The sequence below is a fragment of the Athene noctua genome, chromosome 1 (genome assembly GCF_965140245.1).
Source record: "Athene noctua chromosome 1, bAthNoc1.hap1.1, whole genome shotgun sequence".
Lineage (NCBI taxonomy): Eukaryota > Metazoa > Chordata > Aves > Strigiformes > Strigidae > Athene > Athene noctua.
In genome coordinates, this window is record NC_134037.1 from 67,098,779 (window position 1) to 67,121,383 (window position 22,605).

Sequence of the window (22,605 nt, forward strand, 5' to 3'; positions counted from 1 at the left end):
TAAATAATATTGCAGCCAGAGTATTTTATGAAATCAATCTATTTTGAAATGCCAGGCATATTAAAGTCGGTAAACAGTTTAAGAAAAAAACCCCAACCAAACCCAAATTCACTAATGGAGTACCTGATAGCTACATGACAAACTCTAAGAGTGAAGTATCCAAGCTTAACTTTGACACTTAAAATTCCTCCTGAAAGAACAACGATCCCTAGGAAAATGACATGCTGTAATTTACTTCTCAGACTTCAGCTCTTCTCATCCTCATCACTGAAAGAGGTGGCACGTAATGAGAACTCACAGTCTGAACCTCTTTCTAGATTTTATAAATCTGAGTGGTATCCCCAGATGAAGACAATTGGATCAGCAATTTCTACAAAAACGTGGATAGAAGTTGTAACCATCTTTTGGAAAATAATCCAATTGGAGTATTTATGTGGTTAAGTAAGAAAACTAGGCTCAAGCCCCTTTCTCAGCTTGTTTCTAACATGGCGTCCAAATCAGTAAGACTGGGACTTAGAAGTCTGCTTGAATGAGTTCACTGTACAGTCAGAAATGCAGCATCAGCCCCAGAAAATGCAGTTTTACAATAGGATGCAAAATCAGACAATACTTTCCTGATGTTCTAAACCATGAATGCAATTTAAAACTGCTGGACTCAATGCTGTGTTGTCCATTACATTTGCTCCAAGTTTGTTTTCTGGGCCAGCCCTCTCAAAGGACTTGCACACAGAGTTTCCTTATTCTGATGATCCCATACAGACTTGTGCAAAAGAAAGATACCAAGCTGCTTCTATCAGCCAAGATGAAGAAATTAAATTTGGATGCTTATACACTTTTATGAATATGTGACTTCTTTATCTGGAACCTGAAGAAGACATCAAACACCAGATTATTTTTTTTCATTTCCAATTTACACCAGTACCAAATTACAGCTGTTCACTAAAACTCAAAATCATGATGGAATCATACAAAACAGTATTTCAACCAAACCAAAACCCCATCATCAGATCAAGATCTGTGAGTGTTGATTTCTTCATGAAGTGCTTGGAAGTTCTCAAACACAACTACCCAAAAGTAGACAACAAGCAGCTATCTTCAATCTACTGCCAGACTTTCTTTCATTACCGACCCCATCTCCAGTTTGGGAGAGAGGAGGAAGTGGTAGCCAATGGTCTCTGTTAATTTGATTTTTCTTTACATTCTATCAGTCTGGGCTATATGTTCATGAGTGACCCCTTGATTCCCAGAAAGATTAAGAGATGTTTCCAAGTTCCTCGATTTTTTGCAAAACATGTCCAGAAAAAGAGCATACCATGGGGAAGAAAACAGGTCATTCAACAGTTATGCACAGACACACATACACCCAGCAAAATTTAGTATTTGTATTCAGTGTTCTTGCTCGTAGAAGAGAGAATCAGAAAATATTTCCCCATGCAAAGACAGTGTAAAGACTATAAAATCTAAGGAATTATGAGAAGGCACAGAGTTGCAAGCATTTACAATTTTCATTTATTCAGATACCCCGTAGCTGAAGATGAAAAAAACAGGGAGCAAAAGAGGACCAACTTTCTCATTATTAGAACACAATAAAAATCTATGTGAAAACTTCTTATTTCTGGTTCTCATTGCATCTACTTAACAATTAAATAGAAAAACAACAAAATGTAAGGCAGAGAAAAGTAACTAAGATCTTAAAAAATTTTCTAAATAAAGTATTTCAGATTTAAAGGAACTGAAGCATGATGAAGGACTAGAATCCAGTCTTCCATGGCATTCAGCACCACTGTTTCAATGACCAAAAAGCTGATATGATCTAATAAACAAGGTATATCATGATGATTACAACTTGATATTTGCTATTGTATCTAACACATTGATTTTCTTTTCTGTCTTAATTCTCTGTCCATTAACACCAATATTTTAAACACAGATTATAAGACTTCATTAAAAAAAAGGCTCCTACATGCAAGTATTTCAAAAGGATATGTGGTCTTCATGTGTAATACAAATCCGTAGGATTTTTCTTTTTTTTGAAAGAAACTATATTGAAAGCAACAAAGCTTAGAAGCCCTATCAAACTGACATGTATGCAGCATAATAGTGGCTAAGAGTCCCATTAATCTTTTAAGTAAACTTACCTGTTGCTCAGTTGATGTACGTTGTTGAACTGCATCATGGCTCACAGAGCCTTTTTTGACTTGTATTCTGCCAGGTGGAGGAGGAATCACACCTGAATATGAAGCTGGGTTATCAGCATCTGAAGAATACAAGGCTGTGTGTCTTGATTCTTGTTCATTCTTTGACACAACAAATCTGGGAAGAGGGAGGTCCTTTACTGTTAAAAAAAACAGAGCAGGCCATTTACCACACAGAAGTATGATGCTTAAAAATAAAAATGCAGTTCTATTTCAGAGTTAAAATTACACATGTGCCTCAATTACTTAAACACCAACACTGCTGCTACAGTCAAGCCAACATCTGCCAGTGGAGAAAAAACAGCAAATACCCTTTCTGCATTATACTTAACAATTCAGCTACCCAAGTCTCAGTATACAAAGAGGACTTCATATAGCTCCATAACAGTTTTGCACTACAACTTTGCATTAAATGCAGTAGCAATCAGATAATCTGGATTTAGCTCATTTTTCTTCCTAGTTTTGCCAACATTTAAATATTGAAGTGTGACTTTAAAAATTTATCTACCATTTCTAGCACATATAAAATGATAAAGTCTTCATACAAAATGGTTCATCAGCAAAACAAATGCTAAAATACTGCAGTACAGTCAACATCATCTTTCAGAGAGCTCATGTCATGTTTATATTTACAATGGATCATATAATCTAGTTTTACTGCCAAAATTGCAACTATTGCTTCAACACACCTTTCAAAAATAGAAGATAAATTAGCTATTTTACTGGGATACAACTGGGAAAATTCCAGTATCACCTCACTTTGTTATGAACACATATGAAGTGAAGTTTCTACAAAATGCTAGGTCCTTTGCTTTACATATTACGGTTCAGAGTAGTTTGATATAAAAATGCAAGATTTCTACCATTCTTCTGAATCCCAACCACAACTTTCTTACTGGTTCACTGCAGATGAAAATAAACTGCAAATTTGCTACACAGCTTACTTGGAAACTATTTTTCCAACACAAAACAAACTTACAGACATGGCTCAAGTTTAATTTCTCTTGCTGACTGCTTACACCATTTACTTTTGGTATTGAGAATGAGTCAGTGGCACCACCAACTGTATTAAAATATGAGATGAAATTGCATACAGTTTATTACATAAAAATTAAACATTAAACTGATTTGTATTTGAAGAGTATCATTTGAATCCATAGTATTCAATGACTATGTATCCATAGAAATATTTATTTACCCAGTATTAAAGAACAATGCTCCAGTAAGAACATAAATTCTTGATTTAAGTCTCCACCACTAAGCACAATTCAATACGCCAAAGAGCTTTCATCACAGGGAAGGGGCATGCAAGGGTCTCTCAGCTAAATTTGTGGTTATCTATCATAGTGGAAACACTGTTAAATCAGTTCCTGATGCCTTCCTCATTCCTTGATGCCAGTTTTCATATTAGCATTGTACCCCACATTGCACTAGGAAAGTTACTGACATAGCTAAACAGTGAACTACAGCCAGTCAAAAACTGAAAAACTCATTGCATGCAAGTGAAAATTCATATGCTTGCAAAATGGGACAATACAGACACTAGAACATCCAACTGCCAGAGGGGAAGTCTATGCAATTGGTTGTTCCAACACGAGGCTTTGACATGAGATATCTAGCACTATTTCACAAATTAATATAGAGGGCTTAGAAGGAACACAAAATCCTCTGTTGTCTGCTTTAAAAATGTAGGTTTGTTTTGCTATACTAAGTTTCTACATGGCATATTAACATCTGCCATTCTTACCTCTCTCCTGTCTTTTCCCCCGTAACAACAGAAAAACCTCACTTCAACACTACAATATATGTAACTTTTAAGAAATCCCTCAATTATAAATGCAATAGCTATTATGAATGGAATTAAAACTTGAATAAATTAGAAAGTTTTCTGTACTTTTTATACCCACATCCTTGTTAACATCTTTTTCCACACTTTGAAAATAAACATTACTCTGAAATAGACACTGCTCAATTTCTCAATTTTTACCTTCCCAGAAGGAAAATTTTCTAGAACAGCAAAGGAACAAAAAATTTAGAGGTTTGTAGTAGAGTAACTAAAGCCAGTATTTTTACTACACTGCACATGTGAGTAACCAAAAAAGCACTTAGTTAACTGAGAATCAACTGGATGATACTTGTGTAGGATGGACTTAATATTCAAAATTTGACTGTAGTTTCCACTCAGCAACTCACATAAAGCAAGCTTCCTGTTTACTGAAGAGACACATTGTGAACCAAAGAAAAAAGAGGAGAGAAAATACCAAGAGTGAAGAACCTTTAGAAAATAATCGAATAGAACATGCATAGAAAGCAGAGCTAAAAAGTACATGTCCTAAAAACACAAGCTTTAACCAGTTTTAAATGTTTCACTTTGAAGAAAGAATGAGTTATATGGCTTAGTTTGAGATGGCTCTAACAGTTCCTCTTCAAGACCTCTTGGAGATGGACTGAGGGCAGAACGCAGCTGGCAAGGCTGCTGGACCCCAGTTTTCAAAGGAATGCAACCCTAGCTCAGAATCATTTTATAATGATTCAGCCTTCTGTATTTTAGCTGTTTAGTAGCTGCTACAACACTTGAATCATCCTACAAGCAGGAACTTCATAGACAGGACTGGAACCACTGCAACCAAGGCAACAGACAACCAAAGCTAAAAACAGTTAGGGTAAAAATAAATGTTCCGTCAATTGTACTTGTATTTAGTAGGTTTGGAACCAGTTACAGAAAATTATTCCTAGAAGTCCAGAAACTATTACAAGTATTTCTAGTATTGTCATGAATCAAGGAAATGTATTCCAATACAAAAGTTCCAATGGCTGCTAATTTTACAGCAACATGTTTTATATTTTGAAATTAATTCTGTACCTTCATTTCAATTTCTTCCTTAAAATTTTTTCTGATTTTTTTTTTTTTTAATAGAAAAGCTCCTTCCAATTAAGGTGTCTTGCATTAAAATAAAAACAAGCACATAAAAACTCTGGAGAAAGCCACATACACAGATTTTAATCTTTGCCTTCTTCAGTGGGCATGTGATGAGAAATCCCAAAATTGTTGTATCAAGTCTCAGTTCCATCAGATATTAAGAGTCAAAGGTCCCTTTTCCAACTTTCTGATTCTAGGGCATTCTGCAATAACTTGCTGAAGCTTTAGATTTGGAAACACTCATCAGGAAAACTGTTTATAAACACAGGATGGCTTATGAGGAGACAGTAACTAGAATAGTAGCAAAAAAGTTGACTGAAACCATGCACTTTTCCAAAAAACTACACAAAAGCACGAAAGCAGTATATACTGTTTGTGCAAGCCTAGAATAAACATAACTAAAAACATACACAATGATTCCTTTTTTTATAGCTTTGTCAAATACTTCAGCCCTATCAGATTGTTTTTAACATAGTCTCCTTAACTACTCTGCTTAATTTATCTCCTTTAGGTACAAAAAACTCCTAAGCTTTAATTATTGGCATATATAAATTATACAATAACACGTATTCTACAGACATAAAATATACTAAGGAAGTCACCTTAATGCAAAGCTGTGCTCCAAAAGATATTTTTAAGCTGTGAGCTGTGTACTATGCTGCAAAGGGCTACAGTGCCTTAAAACTCACTACTTCATCTTCCTAAATCTCTTTTTATCTTACAGAGCAACACTGGCATGGATTCACTTATGTCACTCAGAAGGCTACAGCAGCACCTTGTACCAAAGCTCTTTCTGGTGTTTTGAACCATTTTCCCAGAGCAAGTCTTTCTCCTGTTCCTATTTCATTACCCACACCGCAGCTGACCTTTGAAAAGCAGGATAACGTGTTTTGGCTGATTACCTACTTCAAAGATCTTTTATAGGTCAGGTTTTTCACTGAAAGCTTAAACCACTAATCTTCATATTTGCACTAAGAAGGAGAAAACTGTCAAGCCAAGTGCGAAGGAACGTGACTTTAAAAAAGGTGACCTTTCATTTGTTGCAATCAAGGCTTCATAAAACTCAGCAACTACAAAAGCCTGCAAATATCGCGTTCTTCTTTTCCTTCCAATTCACATTAGTCCTATTAGTACTTTATTTAGAGCATACAGCACACGAGTTCTCACGTTAGTAATCTATAGAATGAACTTGTGCCTACACAAGTCAGTCGTAGTTGTTCATTTACCCCATGAAGAACACAATACTTGGTAACAGAGTAAAGTATTTCACCTCATATTTATTGCATAGTAAGAATACACTCATAGTCTCTCCACAATTTTTTTAAAGGTAGTAACATGTATAAAAAGACATACCACACTGATTTATACAAGATTACTCTACAAGAATCTGTGAGCCAAGTACAATAATTCTGCTTAGCAACTCAATTCTGCCCCAATCCTGTAATTTACCTGTATTTAAGCTTTCCACTCTTAGAGGGAGACCAGATTGGGCCACAGCAACAAGTTTCAAAGCAATGTAAAATTGGCTTCTTCCAAAATAGCCCAGTCTCGTTGCACCACAGAGCTCCATAATCTGAAACAAAACATAGTTACTTGTACAAAGAAACTTAAAACATGAATTGCTCTACAGAGGCAATTTGATACATTTAAGAGCGGTATGGCTTGCACTCAATGCTCATAACTTCCTCTATATACAATCTTTCAGTAACAACTTCACATGCAATCTCTAAATGTGACACAAGTCAGAGTATGTGATTTCTCACAACCAGCATAAACACCAAGTCAAAATTTAAGTTTTTCCCAATTATCCACCTACTCTTTCACCTAGGTTCTACAGAGTTGATGTGAGATAGGGTAAGAGAGTAAGTGGGGTCACATTTCTTTTTTTAAGAAAAAAGAAAACAAACACCACCACCCCCAACCCCCCAAAAAGCATAAACACCAAGAAAGCAGATAATAAACATCCAGTGTCACTATTAGCTACTCTATTAGCAGCTATATGCTATATCTGTCTACAGTAACTGTGACAGAAAAAGAACAGCATTCAACATTTTTAGTATTACACTAAATTTTACTATGTAAAACAGAAACACAAAATGAAGACTTTCAAATAATTCTCAGACAAAACTGAACGATATGTTATTGAAAAAGTTAGAGAAATGGTTGCCCCTCAAATTTCTCCATGAAGAATTTCAATAACAAGGTTAGAATGTACAAAAAGTGAAAATGCTAGACAACTGTAAATGATACCTTCCAGACTTTTCTGATATATTTGCTATAGATTAACTTTGAAATTATAAAGCAAACACAAAGTGCTCATTCAGAACACAAAGAAGCATCCACACATATGCATGGATTTCAGCACTGCAAGAGAATGCAGAACTTCAGGTTCTCCAAAAAACTCTACAGATGCTGTTTCATTTAAGAAACACCACAACGAACTAGAGTTATCTTACTCCCTTTTCTTCCCCTGGTGTTCTAGATAAGGGAAAGGTGGTCTTGCCTTTCGTTATGAATTTTGAGAAATTTTGGTTCCTCCAGACAACAACCATATATACAAACTTACTGACTGCACACCTCTCCACATAGAAGACCTGCAAACTTGCTGAGGGTGCATTCCTGCTTATGCCAAGTCACTGATAAGATACTAAGCATGACATGTCCCAAATCAGACTCTCTGAGCTCTATGATCCAGACTGCCTTTTTACCTACTAGCAGTCTCATTTAGACTGTAGTGTTCCAAGGAAGACACAAGGATGCTCTTGGATGCCATGGTCAAAGTCTTGTTGAAGGTAAATGACATCACTGCTTTTCTCTCCTCAACCACAGTTTAGTCTTTCCATGACAGCAGACAATCTGGTTGACAAGTAACCTTGGTAAACCCACGCTTGCTAATCCTAATTACTGTTTTCACCTTCATATGCCTATGAATGGCTTCCAAGCAGACTTGCTCCACAATTTCCCAGGGGCTGAAGTGCAGCCGACCAGCCTGCAGTTCCCCAAATCAACTTCCTGGCCTTCCTGAAGATGGCTGCAACACGTGTTGAGGCCCAGCCCTGAACTCCACAACTATTCAAAGAGAAAGCTGGCTTGCAATGACCTTAGCTAGTTCTCTCAGCAGCCTCAGAAGCATTTAATCTCATCCCATCAACTTTAGATTTCTTGAGAGATCCATCAATCTTCTTGTAGTACTACTAGTTTCTCTCCTCCTACAATCTCATCTCCAGGCACAAAGGCATATGAGACCTTGTCTGTGAAGATCAATGCAGAGAAGCACAGAGAATCTCAGTCTCATCTACATTCCATGGACACTAATTTCTGTCCTCACCCTTCCCACCAGAGCTCAATTTTAAGTTCCCTGTTTAGCAAATCTGGTCTCTTGAAACATCTGCTCATTTTCCTAACTAATGGGATGGACTCTTACTGAACTTAGAGCAAGCTGTCCTGAAAGATTTCCCAGCTTTCAGAGGGCACAGTTCTGAAGGGCAGAGGAGCCCTGCTTGCAGGCAAGGTATAACTGAAAAAAGTCAGCTATATTTTCACCTAGCAGCAACTGAACCACATGATCCATGTATGGTACTCCATACAATCAGACAAACAGATGGGTTTATTAACTACAGCTGAGCTAGATATGGCTCAACAAAAACCTGCCCGGGTATTTCCTTACTGTGCACCAGGATTCTAAGACCTCATGAAAATAAGCTGTTGTAAAACCTGTCACAGGAGGGTGTGGGAAGTTGACAAACACTTAGTTCAAAAGTAGTCCCAAGAGGATCAGCAGGTCTAGGGCTGTGCGTGCAGCTCAAATCCTGCTGGACAGAAGCTAGCTGCATTAAATCATTTGGTTATATCAGAATTACACTTCCCACATTGTCCTACAGCACCTTTGTTATTTACATTTTCCCACTACAGTATTTTTGCAGCATGATGTCTGGACAGAAGTCAGGATAACAGGGCATTTTCTAAAGTTCAGTAACTAAAAGAAAAGCATTAAATACAGCCAAATACAATACATTAGTTTCAACAGGTTGGTTGGACTACAAGAAGTGCCATGAGGAAAAAAGTGACAGTGTAAAATGACAGTTGACAATTCAAACAAAAACTTTGATACATCAACATCTAAAATAAATTGCCTGGACCCAACTTAATGCCAGAAATAACTACACTAAGTTTAAATAACAGGCAGAACTAAAGCAGTGAAAATTTAAGAGACGGCTAGCAGTCAAAACCAGTGCAACACCAAGAGCGATTCTTTTTTTTAAAGCACCGTATCCTGGAAGACTGATGAACATTCACGTACTTGACTACACCCAACACAGAAAAATCTTGTAGAGCTAGTGCCCTAGTACTGACAGATGAATAACTGAGCAGACTCTGGAAAAGCTTCTTATGAAAGGAAGCAATGACGCAGGCATTTGAGGCCTATGGAATCATTAGGCAGTAATGGCTTTGAGCAATTTCAAAGCTAGTGCTGGACTAGAAATTACCTTGTTTGGAGCCAGTCAGTACTGCCAGACTGAAAAAAAACTTCAGTTAAAAACAAAATTAATAATTAAGCTACCACAATAGATAAGTATTAGAAAGACAAACATGGATTCAAAGAAAATAGATATAAATGTAGAAAATACACTAATGTAAGTATCAAGAAAAAAGCAAGGATAAAAAAGGCAACAAAAAAGAATGCCCTTATGCTGCTGAACAAGTAGCTGTGAAGCTACAGAGCACAGAACATAACGCAGTCAGAAACACGACGGAAGGTTGAGTAAAATGATTAAATGCAGATATCTAGTGAAGACTCATTTGCTGACTGACAGCATGCTTGAACATACTCAAAACAGCCTACCTATAATCTTTTTGAAGGAGGATTTAAACATTCAACAGATAATAATATGCTATAGTGATGGGGGGCAGGGGGGAAAATAGTAACAACAAAACAGTCAAGGGATTGATTCTCTGAGGTTTAAGTTTAGGGTTTTCATCTTCTTAAGAAGAGAGAGGATAAGGAATTTCCTTAAACTCTTCAAGGAATGCAGAGCCATCTTCAAGACAAAATGCTCCATGACTGTTTTTATAACCTCACATATGAAGATCCTGAAGTCGTACTACTGCAGTTAACTGGGTTAAGGTCAACAACTCTGAAGCTCTAGAATTGTTGGAAGCTGTTGATACAAAAGAAGAACAACTCAGTGCAGTAGCTGTAAATTAGGAAATTGCACAGTCATCATACTGCAAAGAAGCAAAGCAGCATCAACAGTATCAGGAGTTGGCACTGATCGGATATGCACAGGAAGCAGTATGTTGACAAAGGGCACATACCTTCTAGAATTCTTACAGGTTTCAAATAAGAGGTCCTTGAACTTGGAAAGGTTTGTGAACCACAAAAACCTAAGACTTGAGAACCTCTAAAATTCCAGGTGAAGTGGAACAAATTGCAGCTCTATCAAAAGTGCTGAAACTCACTTTCCAGAACTCAGAAAACCTCTCCGGGAGAGTCTTCCAGAACACCATAGTTCCCCTGCCCCTAGGTTCTTCAACAAGGCAAATCAAGCACATTATCTTAAACACTACCCATGCAAAAGTACAACAGTATTTAGGCAGGGATGACTTCAACGGTAAAACAATAAATGAAGCAACATGCATGCCACCTACATAGCAAAGATAAAATATATCATCTGCTTAGAGTTACTAAAGTACCTGCTGTTCCATACCAGAGGGTGGTAAGAGGAGAGACTTTAAAGGCAACTTTTGAAGGCTGGAAGTTACAACACGCATGGTGTATGCTGACAGGAACGGGGAGTGAACAAACTCAAAGAAGGACCTTTCGTATCACCTCATCCAAACTAGGACAGTAACACAAGTCTACTCACTAACACACCCCCCCCCCCGTCCAAATCAAATATTGATATGAAGCCAGAAAGGAGAACTGGGATTCAGAATATACATTTTGGTCCTGATTTTATTAACACATCCTTAACTTGAGGTATTCTAGTAGTCCTACTGTGACTTCGCAGGAATTTTCCTGTTTGTATTGTCAGTGTAAGGCTTCTTTTAAATTAATAAACGCAAAGAAACCCTATGTAGAATCACAGAATAGTTGACCTGGGAAAGGTCCTCTGGAGATCACCATGTCCAGTTGGATTTTGAGTATATCTAAGGAGGGAAATGCTACAACCTCTCTGAGCAAGCTCTTCCAGTGTTTGATCACCCTCACAGTAAGAATGTTTTCTCTTATGTTTAAATGAAACAATCACCATGAACAAAATCATATAAACCATGCACTAGAGCTGCAAAACAAGCTTTCACATTTATTTTACAATATTTGATACAAACTTGAGTTAAATCAGACTGGTCATATGAATACACCTGTGCTTCAGAATTTAGTATAGGACTTTTGAGTTTTACTGTGCATACCAATAATAACCTTTTAATGAAAAGCAAGCAATACATTTTAAAAAAGCTAACGGTTTACTTCAGATTAAAAAAAGCTAAAAAATTAAAAAGAATAGCCTGCATTCAGTCTTAGGTTATTTAATAAAAATGTAACTGATTACAGATTGATTTTGTTTCACAGTTTAAAATGAAAAACATTATAATGTCAACGATATTATTTCTGTATCCCATATGCAGCAATTCACCGATGATAATTCTAAAGCTCTTTGCAAACTTAAGCACTAAACAGATATGACATTATGTTTTCCAAATCAAAAGTTTATTGGAATACAACCTCAAATTGGGTACTAGAATATGCTGTCCTAGAGAAGTCCTCTCCTAAAGTCTTGTTATCCACTCACCTCAGCTACAACAAAAATTAACCATATTTCTACAGTGTAATGTAATCTGGGGATGTATAAGTGAAATTGAAAAAATCTTTGCTATTGTAGCAGAAAAAAAAAAAACCTGACCAACACTACACACTGAAGACCTATGAAGAACACCTTCAGGCTTTTTTCCTAAATTGAATATATTTCTTTCCTCACAATTTGCTTCCCTTCTAATCTTGTTATTCCACAACCACTGTTCAATAGATCATTCCTGTCACTTCATTTATCTCAATCTGCCTCACTAATTGCAGACCACAGCCTGACACAGTTTAGTAACTGCAGTCTCTCACTTATCATCAAGTGGACAAAGCAATACTGATTAGTTATTAAAAAAGAAATGTTAACTTTTCTTCAGAAAAATCTCACTTGACAGGTAGCTTCTCAGATGTTGACCACACTGCGTAGCAGGAACAAGATAGAAAACTGACAAAGCTCCTTCCTTTGATGAGTTATTTTTAACCAAGTCATGTCTCTGACCCAGTTCTCTGAAAGGCTCCACAAACCTTGGCACATGGTAGCACACAAGAAAAAAAAAAAAACTGGAGACAGGACAAACAAATACCACTAAAAGAAGCAGTCCAAGTATTGCTCTGATTTATATGTTTCAGCACTAATAGCAGTATATGACAAACATATAAAGTCTTACATCTATGCAAAGATCATTTGCAAAATGCATTTGTGAAGGCTATCAAGAACTGCTGTATTTAATCCAGTAAGTGTGAAGTAGAAGTTCATGCGCTAAACAACCAAGTCTAACATTATCTCTAACACACACATTTATATTATTAGATACTTAAGCACAATAGTAAATATAGTTAATACTAAAAATTCCCAGGCACAGGGTATATTTGGGACTTTGTTGTACTTTATTGCATAATGAATAGTAAGGTCTTCCTTTTAAGTCTTACTGACTGTTCCATGAAGATGGATCTCAGTCAATGCCACAAACCTGGCTTCAGAACACAGGCCTTTAAAGAAATAAAACCAATAGTACTGGAGGACTTCCAAGATGACACACGCTCTCTGGCAACGAACTATTTAGAGTCTCATACTATTTGAGCCTCTCCTAATATTTCTCCACCCTCCTGATTTTCACACTGCGTGTGTCCACAGTGGAAGCAGACTGCTAAAATAACAACAGGAAGGAAAAGCTTCTCAACAGCTCTAATCATTAATTCTCTATAGATACTTAGAGCTAAACTTCCCCATTCCACAGGTCATTTCAGGTTCAAACATAAGTTTCAATCAAATGAAATTTCAGAATTAATCAGATCAGAAATAAAGAATTAGCTGTTCCAAGAATGACCCAGTATTTTAAGCCTCAGAGGAATGATTCTGCCCCTGTACTTTGGGATCTGTTTTACAAGGGTGTTCACTCCCTGAGTAAGGGTTGGCAGATTTGGAGCCATGCTTTCACTCCGTTTATAGAAAAGCAGCAGATAAACACTGAAAATTTAAAACTCTGATTAATGACAGATGCACATAATACATACCTTAACGAGTATGTTGAACACCACACACAGAGAAAACAGGATTTTCACCTACTGTAGTACTTTTTGAACCAGCTACATTTTAAGTCATTCCTGACCTCAAACCATTCCAAAAGTGGTCTGCATCACCTCCTGTTGTTCCTGGTGGCACGTATGTTCACAGTGGATTAGCCTCATATATCAAAGACACTTCCTAATGCAATAGCTTTCCATTTGCAGTTAAAGTTCAGTCTTGCTAACAGCTCCTGCAAATTACAAGCCATACATGTGAATCTTACCTGCAGAGCCTCTTATGCAGAGCTCCACAGCTCTGCAGAGGTCAGTGGTTCCCTTCTTGAGTCAGTAGTACATGGTAACCACCATCAACTAATCCACAAAGATGAGGCAGATGCAGCCTATATGCAACTACAAAAAGTTCAAGATACTGATTTAGAGGGGCCATTTCTCCAAAGATGCACCACCACAGACTGTCCTACTTGACTATAACTCATCAACAAATTATTGCCAAATACTCTCAAAAGAGAGGACAGAATAAAGATGCATATTCCTTTCTGACATGCTCAATAGCATCCACACATCCACAAAGGAAAATCCAGACAGCCAGATGGACACTCACTTAGAAAGCAACTACTGTCTTCCCAAGTAAAAAGTCCTGGAAGACCTCAAGGCAGAGTTGCTCTTTGCTTGCATTAAGATTCTCTCTACTGCTGTTGTTCTGGCAGAGTAGGTGCTCATGAGAAAGGTATCTTACAAGCAGTAATAAAGCAGCAAGAACTGGAAATAAAAAAAAATCTGAAACAGCATAAGACATCCTGGGGACCTACACAAACTATTTCTAATTCTTGATGTATAAAGAGATGTTATTTTAAAAGGAGATATTCCACATACCTGTCTCCTCTTCCGAGGCAATTTTACATTATTGCTTAACCTAAATAGCTCCTCCCTCCTCTGCTTTCAGCTATACAGTTCCCCATTCCCGAGCACTAACTGTTGCTCATCTATCTGATCACACAGTAAGATTACACCACTCAGCCAGCAGAAAGTTACTGTGTTAGTTATCTGCTCATTTATTAAACTGAATCTGACTACTGTACAACCAACAAACGTCTCAGCAGCTACAAGGCACATGGAAACACATGGCTGGTAGCAATAGTTTGTTCATTTCACTGTAAACTTCTTGGAAGGCTGCAGCCTCAAGAAAGTTGTGTGCTTGTCATTTAAAGAGAGGCAGAAAAGGTATGAGGTAACTGAACAGAATGTCACATCAAGAACACTTTCAACTCCAACTTCTTTGCTTTGCCCAAAGAATCCCTCCTTAGAAAGGAAAGATATATTCATGTATCAGGCTGCTTGGAACTGCCCTCAGAACAAGGGTGTCTCCTTTTCACTGGTGGTAGCATGAAGAGTTCAAGCAACAGGAGATGAAGAAGCACACTTCAGCAAGAACTCAATGCCTGAGCCAGTCTGTGATGATTTGAGACTCCAGGATGACTCTGTAACACTCAAGTAATTGTATCTTTTGGAACTAATAGTACCAGCCAAAGTGTCCATAAAGCAGCAAGAAAGCACCTAGCTTTAGCAGGCACTGGAGATTTTACAGCAGTAATATATGTAGCATTTCAAAGTATTACTCCAGTAACAAATAGTACAAGGTAGGTCACATGAATGTTCTAATTGTGGATGCTCCTGCCATGCAGCATTAAACTGAGTATTTTTCCTGCAAAATTTCTACTTCAGTGCTATATGCTAGAGAGACCTGAATTTCTATAGACATTTTGATTCCTTTCAGTCCTCCTTTGTAATTGAAGCATTCCAGTGATTGATATTCCTTGCTAATAATTATTTTCTAACTTTTTTGATTTTAATATTTCTCCACACGTTGCCTTTCATCGCTGTGCGAGAACAAACCTAAGACAGAAAAGCCTCAAAGAATGAACACAAGCTTCTGGCTTTCTGCTAATGTAAAATTAAGATTAAGGCATTCTCTGATCCCAGACTTAGTGGTTGTGCTGTGGCCTAGCCAAATAGGACTGCTCAGATATGGTCTTGTTATTCCTGAGCTACTTTCATACAAGTTTACCTGAAGCTACTGTGCCCACTACTTTAAGCTGCTTTCCCATCTCATTCTGTTTTCATCTGAGCATCAATCTGACCAGTGTTAATAAGTTACTTAAGCTTTGCACTGCTCTTCTCCTCCCATTAAGGTCCAGAAGTCTTAACAACGTCTATCAAAGTTTAAACAAACCTCAGTTAAAGTTCTAAAAACTGCATGTTTAAAGAGCTACACATTTGAGACTCAGAATAGAGCTGCTAACACCAAGTTTTAAATGATTTAAGACTTTTTAATTGAGAAAAAACAAGTCATACAGCCTCTTGCAGTAAGAGCAGACTTTTCTACAAAATTCATGACTAACAGTCTCAAGCAGGAGTAAGTTACCACCTAATGCTAAATTTTACACAGCTCAGTCCCAGTCACCCTTTTCTGGGATTACTGATGCTGAAAGATGTTATTTGAAATTGAGTCTACTCATTGCTCTGTTACCATACTTCAGGAGCATTTCAGATGTCAGAAGTCAATCATTCCAGAAATTCAGGTCAGACTGTCACCTTTTCCAAGTCCTTTAACCTATCAAAATACAGTTCCTATACACAGACAGGCATGCCTAAATTAAAATGTATTTTTTGTATAGCAAGTGCAGGGGATAATTTAACTCTTTAGACACCAACCCGTCAGAAAAATAAGCAAGTCACAAACAAGATCACCAGCTCAATACGTTAGCTTAGAAAGAGTAACACCACTGGCTTAATAATATCCGTGGTCAAAAGAAATTATGAAGGAAAAAGAACAAGTGGGAAATACATTCTTAGACTAATCATTACTGGAACTCCAACAAGAAAAATCTTAAGTCAACATATTGCTCCCACACTCACTTCTGACTTCAAACTCATTTAAACGAAGAGCAGAACTCCAATTTGAAGTCTAGGAATTCTGTAAGGACTAATCTAAACAGCAAATATTTTATAACCTAGCAGGTGTGAAACTTGTCTGTAAGGACTAATATTTTGAAAGCTAGCAAATATAACTGGAAAGTCATAGAGACTGCCAGCAAAGTTCTATAATTTCACAGTATCTGCAGTAATATTTATTGAAGATTAAACTAAGATGAAGGCACATTTGCCATTTTTCACAGACAGTGGATGAAGTGCTCAAAACTTCTAATACAAAAGAATCATCTTTATAGGAAAAAGATCAAGTTTACAATCCACAATTTTATACAGCTAATGTGATTCTAAGACAGCTGCATTTGCCAATGGCCCTGATATTTCCAAAAAGATTACAGAATTCTATCCAGTCATGTCAGAATGGGTATTAATCATCCCTGCTGTCATCTGACAACACTTTTAAAAAGAAAAAAAAAAAAAAAAAATAAATCACTGTTTTCAAACAAAGCTGAGCTGTGATACTTGAAATTAGCTGAGTGCTGTGCTGGCATACAAAATTATGAGGGAATTATTTACTATATAAGTGACTATACAGTATGAATGCCAGTCAATTTCAAAGGCTCAAAAACAATTACACTGAGAAATCTGCTGAAAACAAATATAATTCTAATAGACCTAATCTAGACTCCTAAAGTTTTGCCATTAACTTCCTGCCTTCCGTTTCAAAAACAATGATTATTCTCTGACTAAATGCTGCTGAGATATGAGACTATTCAAACTAATTAACTGTAAAGAAAAAACAATTTGCAGCCCACTATAGTCTCTGTGAAGGTAACATCACTAAAGTAAACATTTTTACCAGAATTCTGCAGAAAACTCAAAAGCACAGTACACAGGATAAAAACCAGACTAAGAGGCATTTCTGGTACTAACAGAAAGTAGACTGCTTATATATCTCACAATCGCAGAGAAACAAAACTAACTTACTGCTCAGCTGAGAGGAAAAAAAAATACTCTATTACAGTAACATTTGAGGGGGAAAAAAAGAATATCCTATTTGTCAGCTACGTACTAACTACGGATCCAGGCACTGTCTGTATTTTCAACAGATTTCTAGTAACTCTTATTTCCTAAATGAGAACTGAGATACAGCATAATGTATGCACAAACATCCTTTAAATATATAAACATTGCATATAAATTATGCATTATTACAATCATAAAAAGCTACAGACTTACCAACTTCATGGCACTCAGGCTAACAAAGTATTACCAATAAGTAAAATGCTATAGTTATACATTTCTACACTGGAAGAATGCCTTAATAATGACCTGTTATGAATATTGCCTCAGAAAATATCTAAACTAATTTTATTTTTAAATGTTATGTAGAAAAGCTGTAAAGTTTAAAATAAAAAATATAAACCCAAAATATATGGGTTGGATTCAATTCCTTTTTAAAATTTGGGCTTGTTTGCAGATTAGGTAAAGGTCAGTATTAGGAGAGGAAAGCTTTTTACACAGTATACGTTTTTTTAAAGATCTGAAAGTGCTATGGTTTTTTAAACATACTCCAAATCACTGAAAGGCAGGCATGGGATTTGCTGTGTACAAGGAATTCTAACTTCTTGCCCCACCAGTTCTGAAAAGATAAAAAATTTAGGAAATTAACCAGAATGAGACTGAGTCTTCTGCATGTCTCTACCACGCAGGTAATCAACCCTAAGCATGACCTGGCTCAGCTTCCATTTGCAGTTGGCATTTAGTAAATTCTACTGATTTGATAAAGACTTTGAGTAGGAAACGTCTCTGAAACACTAACTACAGCAATAAAATCACTGTGAACAAGTTTTTATTTTCTTAGATCTCTTCCTCTCTACATTCCTTCTCCAACAAAGAGACCAACATTTTAAATCAAGAAGCTGCATTTCGTTTTGCCATGTTCTGTCTATGGATTGTAATTCCAATTATAATGGCACTGCATGCCAGCAGATGAATTCTAGCACCTGAGAAAATCACCTTTCCATGTTCTCTGTTCCCTATTTGCCAAAACCTATCACCCCAAGAACAAAAGACAGCATATGCCTGCACCTTAGGGTTTTTTTCTGCACAGTGCAGAAATTGTAGTTGATGAATGAGGCTTTACGTCAAGAGTCTGGACTTCACGATGAAGCAGCTGCATCACAGGTACGCACTTTCTTGTAACTTCTGATGTGAAGGCAGCAAACTGACAGAGAGTTGAGGTAGACAACCACAGACAGTAATTTTTTCCATCAATGACACAAAAAACCAATCAAAACTAATCTGTAATGACTCCTTTGAAATAATTTTTTTAAAAAAGATGGAAATTGGCTAAAAGCAGCCAAAAGCAGGCTTTACACCAGGTTTTTAATGGACTGATGCAAGCACACTGTAATTGAAGAAACTGGGCATAATAGTGCAATTCATCTGTCATTTCAAAGACTAAAACTAAATCAGAAGTCAGGTAATGCTGCTGTACAGTGTCAACACTGAAGATGACCATTCATTTTAGAGAAAGTACAGGCAAATACTCATATCTTTGTTGTTTTATAATAATGTTGCATTTTAAAGCAAGATGCCTTGACTCAATACTTTCAGATGAGTATCACATGGCACAACTGATTTGCTTCTTGTCTTGTGAAGTTTGTATCATTCATAATCAAAGAAAAGAGTGTAAGTTCATAAAATATTCTGTGATCAAATCACCTAAATAAGAATTCTACAAATCGAACAAATGGGGCAGCTATTATATTAATCCCTAGCACAAGAAATTAACTTCACAATACCTTCTTTTTGGCTGACTGTATGTACCTTTTACAAGCAACTTCACCATCAGTACACAGGCACCAAGAACTGAATTTAATAGCATACACACATTAGCATTTTAGGTCAGATGTGAAATGTGCTTTTGAAGCCAATTTCCAGATCGCCCTTACTGCTCCCGTTCATACTGTGCAGCCCCTCCAGAACAGGCACCTTCTTTTGTATGAAACCAACCTAGAAAATACAATCCAGGAGAACACCTAATGAATCACAGCTAACATTCAGTCCACAGGACCAGGCCAGAACTTTATCAAAGGAAATCTTCTGACATACATATACAGGGTGGACGGCAGCTCCTCAGCATCACTTGTGTTGTGTCATACTACTCGCTAATACAAACACCGATGCACGTGCAACTGAGCCATGAGCTCATGCAGCTGAGTCAAGTGAAAAAATAACTTGACAAAACCCCCTAACTTTTGGCTGAACAAGCTCCCTGGAATCAGCTCACTGTCTGGTCAAACGAATGTCAGTGCCAGCATAAGGCAGCTCCATCTTCTAATGGTTTAAGCTACCATGAAACCGTGCTGAATCACAATGGACACATCCAATCGCTCTAGGAAAAACGAAGTTCTCCTCTCTCCCCTACATCCGCAAATGGTTTTCCTGCCTCCTTCTCTGTGCCAGCACTGACATCCATTCAACCCCACTGTAGCTGATAGAGTTAAAATCAACAAAAACCTGTGATTAATCTTCTGCCTGCACAGCCCCCAGTACAAGCGTACAAGAGCATCGGAGACGCACTAGCTTCTTCACAAGCAGCAGCAGCAGGAGCACATGGCTGAGGGAAGGGGGAAGACTGAACTACCTCCTTCAGTGGCAACTCACCATTAGATTGGTTTAGCTGCAATTTGAAACCACACCCTCAAAGCAATCTGAAGACTCATGCAACTGTTGTCAAGTAGCTGGACTTGTCACCCCGATACACACACTTTTATTCACTGTTTTATGCAAATCTTTTACCTTAATGCTAATTTTTAAAAAGTGCATTAAAAGTTAGAAATATGAATTAATAAAGATTGGTCTTCTCACACACACAGTTAAGACTGTAACACCGCTGGTGAGGTATTTTTGTTCTGGTAATAAGGCTGTCCTTTTGCAGATGTGTACTAAGTGAACATACAGCTTTTCTTTTCCAGGGTTTTACCTGCCGCAAGACCGGTATCTCACATAAACATAACACTCTGCAGGAAAGGTTGCATGTATATCCAGCCTTTAAACAACAGATTTGCAAGCAAAACAAGTTATGGGTCTAAAAATGCAACATTTTTATTTCCAACAGAATTCAATTCTGAATTATTGAAAGGTATCTACAGACCTGTACTACTGAAGAGGAAAAACTTCAAGGTAGTTCCTCAGGACTACTTGGTCCCCATTAGTTTGAAAAGCGGTAATTTTGTATGACATTTTCCACACCTACAAAGGTACTTAGCAATCACATGACTAGTGCTACGCTTGCATGCCAGGATTATGTAAGAATTGGGTAACTGAATCAAGCTCCTTTCCCTGCAACTATCAGGTGCTTCAAATGAACAGGTAAGAACAGAGCACCATGTGGTCAAAAGAAAATTACATCCCCTTCACAGGGTTCCCTTATTTCTTAAGATGTATCACCCTGAGGTTTCAGTTACATAGCTACAGCTTCCAAAGCATCACATGCATTTTCCCTCCAAAGAATCCCCATCCAAAGCCTGTGTTAGCCTGAGGTACAGCATACTTCCAAGGAGAACATAAAATAACTAGACAACTGGATTCTCTCCCTCTGAAGTACTACGCACTTTACAGGTAACCAAAAGTGACTGCACAAGATATTCATAATGGGTCAAACTGCTAAGGGCATTTTGACTTTCTGTGTATTATTTACAGTCTCATTCCTCAGGCAATCTAATACCTTGTTTGCCATTTTAACTGCAAAGTTTTCCTTGAGATCACTACAGTGATAAGCCAGGTCTGCTTCTTGAGTTAATTTATTTAGAACCCATGGAATGATGCCTGAGCAATTTTTCTTCTTGATGCGATCTACTTTGCAAAAAAATAGATGACCTCCTCTGCAACAGATAAGGATATAATCTGTGGCCACTTGTTTTCAAAATTCCAAGTACTTCCAAGTCTTTCCAGGTTCTTACACTAAATCCCTGCATAAAAAAAACCTCTAGCACTAGCCTGTTTTGCCTATACAGCTATCCAGACAAGTTTTACAGAAAAGAAATTTTAAATGCAACAAACATGTAAATACTCACTTTCCTGGGATGATTCTTCTGAAATTGGTTGGCCACACACAAAAAGCAGTGGGTGGCCCTTGAGAAACCTCACCCGTAATACTGAGCGTGCAGACTCTCCTACCATTAAGTCCAGTCTAGCAAGTCATCAAATAAGAGATTACTAGTTTTACCAGTAAGAAGCACTTCTTATTCAGCTCTCCCCCACTTTGTTACTTCTTAAACTAATTTTAACTAACCAAGTCGCTCTTAGGAGACCAAAACACATTAACAGTAACCCTAGTCAAGCGTAAGTACTCTGAAATCTGGTACTAAACTGCAGAACACTGAAATTTGTGTACTGTGTTTCTGGCTACAGTAACTTTAATGCTTTGTTAAAAGGCCTGCTTATCTCAGGCACTAGGCTGAGGATGAAACTGCATAAAAGGCAGCATGGCCTTTTAGATAGTTTTACCCACAGCAGCTCAAAACACTACATAAACTTTAAAGCACTGAACAATGACAGAGGGAACTGCAGAAGCAGCAAATTATTACAAATAGCTGTTCATAACAACGGTTCACTGGGAATACTTCCCTCAAATAGTTACACAACACGCATTAAAGCAGATTTTCCCTTTTTGTACGTCTCTAGCTCTGCAATACTGCTACACCTTTTAGATGTAAGCTGGCCAAGGATGTAAGTGCTAAAAACTGTGCACATACATATTACAAGTATGGAGCCGTACCGTTCTTAACACTGCGTTTTTCATTGTTAGAAATGTTTTGATGACTACAGGTAAGTTAATACCTGCTGGGAACCGATGTCCAAAAAAGCCTGCACGCCTTAGGTGAAGTGGACCAGTGTCAGTAGCACCCAAGGACACAAACCCAGATTTCCTTCTGTGTCGCTCTTCATTAGCAGACTGTGGGATGAATCTCCCCCGCATCCCCGAAACGCTTTGGGAACGGTTCTCATGTTTTGGATGGCCTCTGCCGACACGAAGCAAACAAGGCACTTTCCTACCAGTTGCTGGACACCATCGGCACAGATCATCCGCAGCCCCTTCCCAGCCGCGTAGTCTGAGGCCCCACAAGTACACAGCGGGGGGCGGGGGGGCCTGCTGTAGGCGCGCTCAGCGCAGCAACTCCTGCACCCCCCGCCCTTCCCTCTCCGCCGGACAGGCTCAGCCTTCC

The 22,605-nt window shown here is 37.7% G+C and overlaps 1 protein-coding gene across 12 annotated transcripts in view; it reads right to left on the reverse strand.

The window, feature by feature from the left end:
• Nucleotides 1–22,605, reverse strand: part of REPS1 (RALBP1 associated Eps domain containing 1) — a 67,885-nt gene that overhangs the window by 44,758 nt on the left and 522 nt on the right. For all 12 annotated transcript variants that reach the window (XM_074896442.1, XM_074896444.1, XM_074896443.1 and 9 more), the window contains exons 2-3: nt 6,565–6,688; nt 2,139–2,335 (exon numbers count right to left, since the gene is read on the reverse strand). In XM_074896442.1, coding sequence (XP_074752543.1) covers nt 2,139–2,335; nt 6,565–6,688 — 321 coding nt within the window. The remainder of the gene's footprint in view (nt 1–2,138; nt 2,336–6,564; nt 6,689–22,605) is intronic.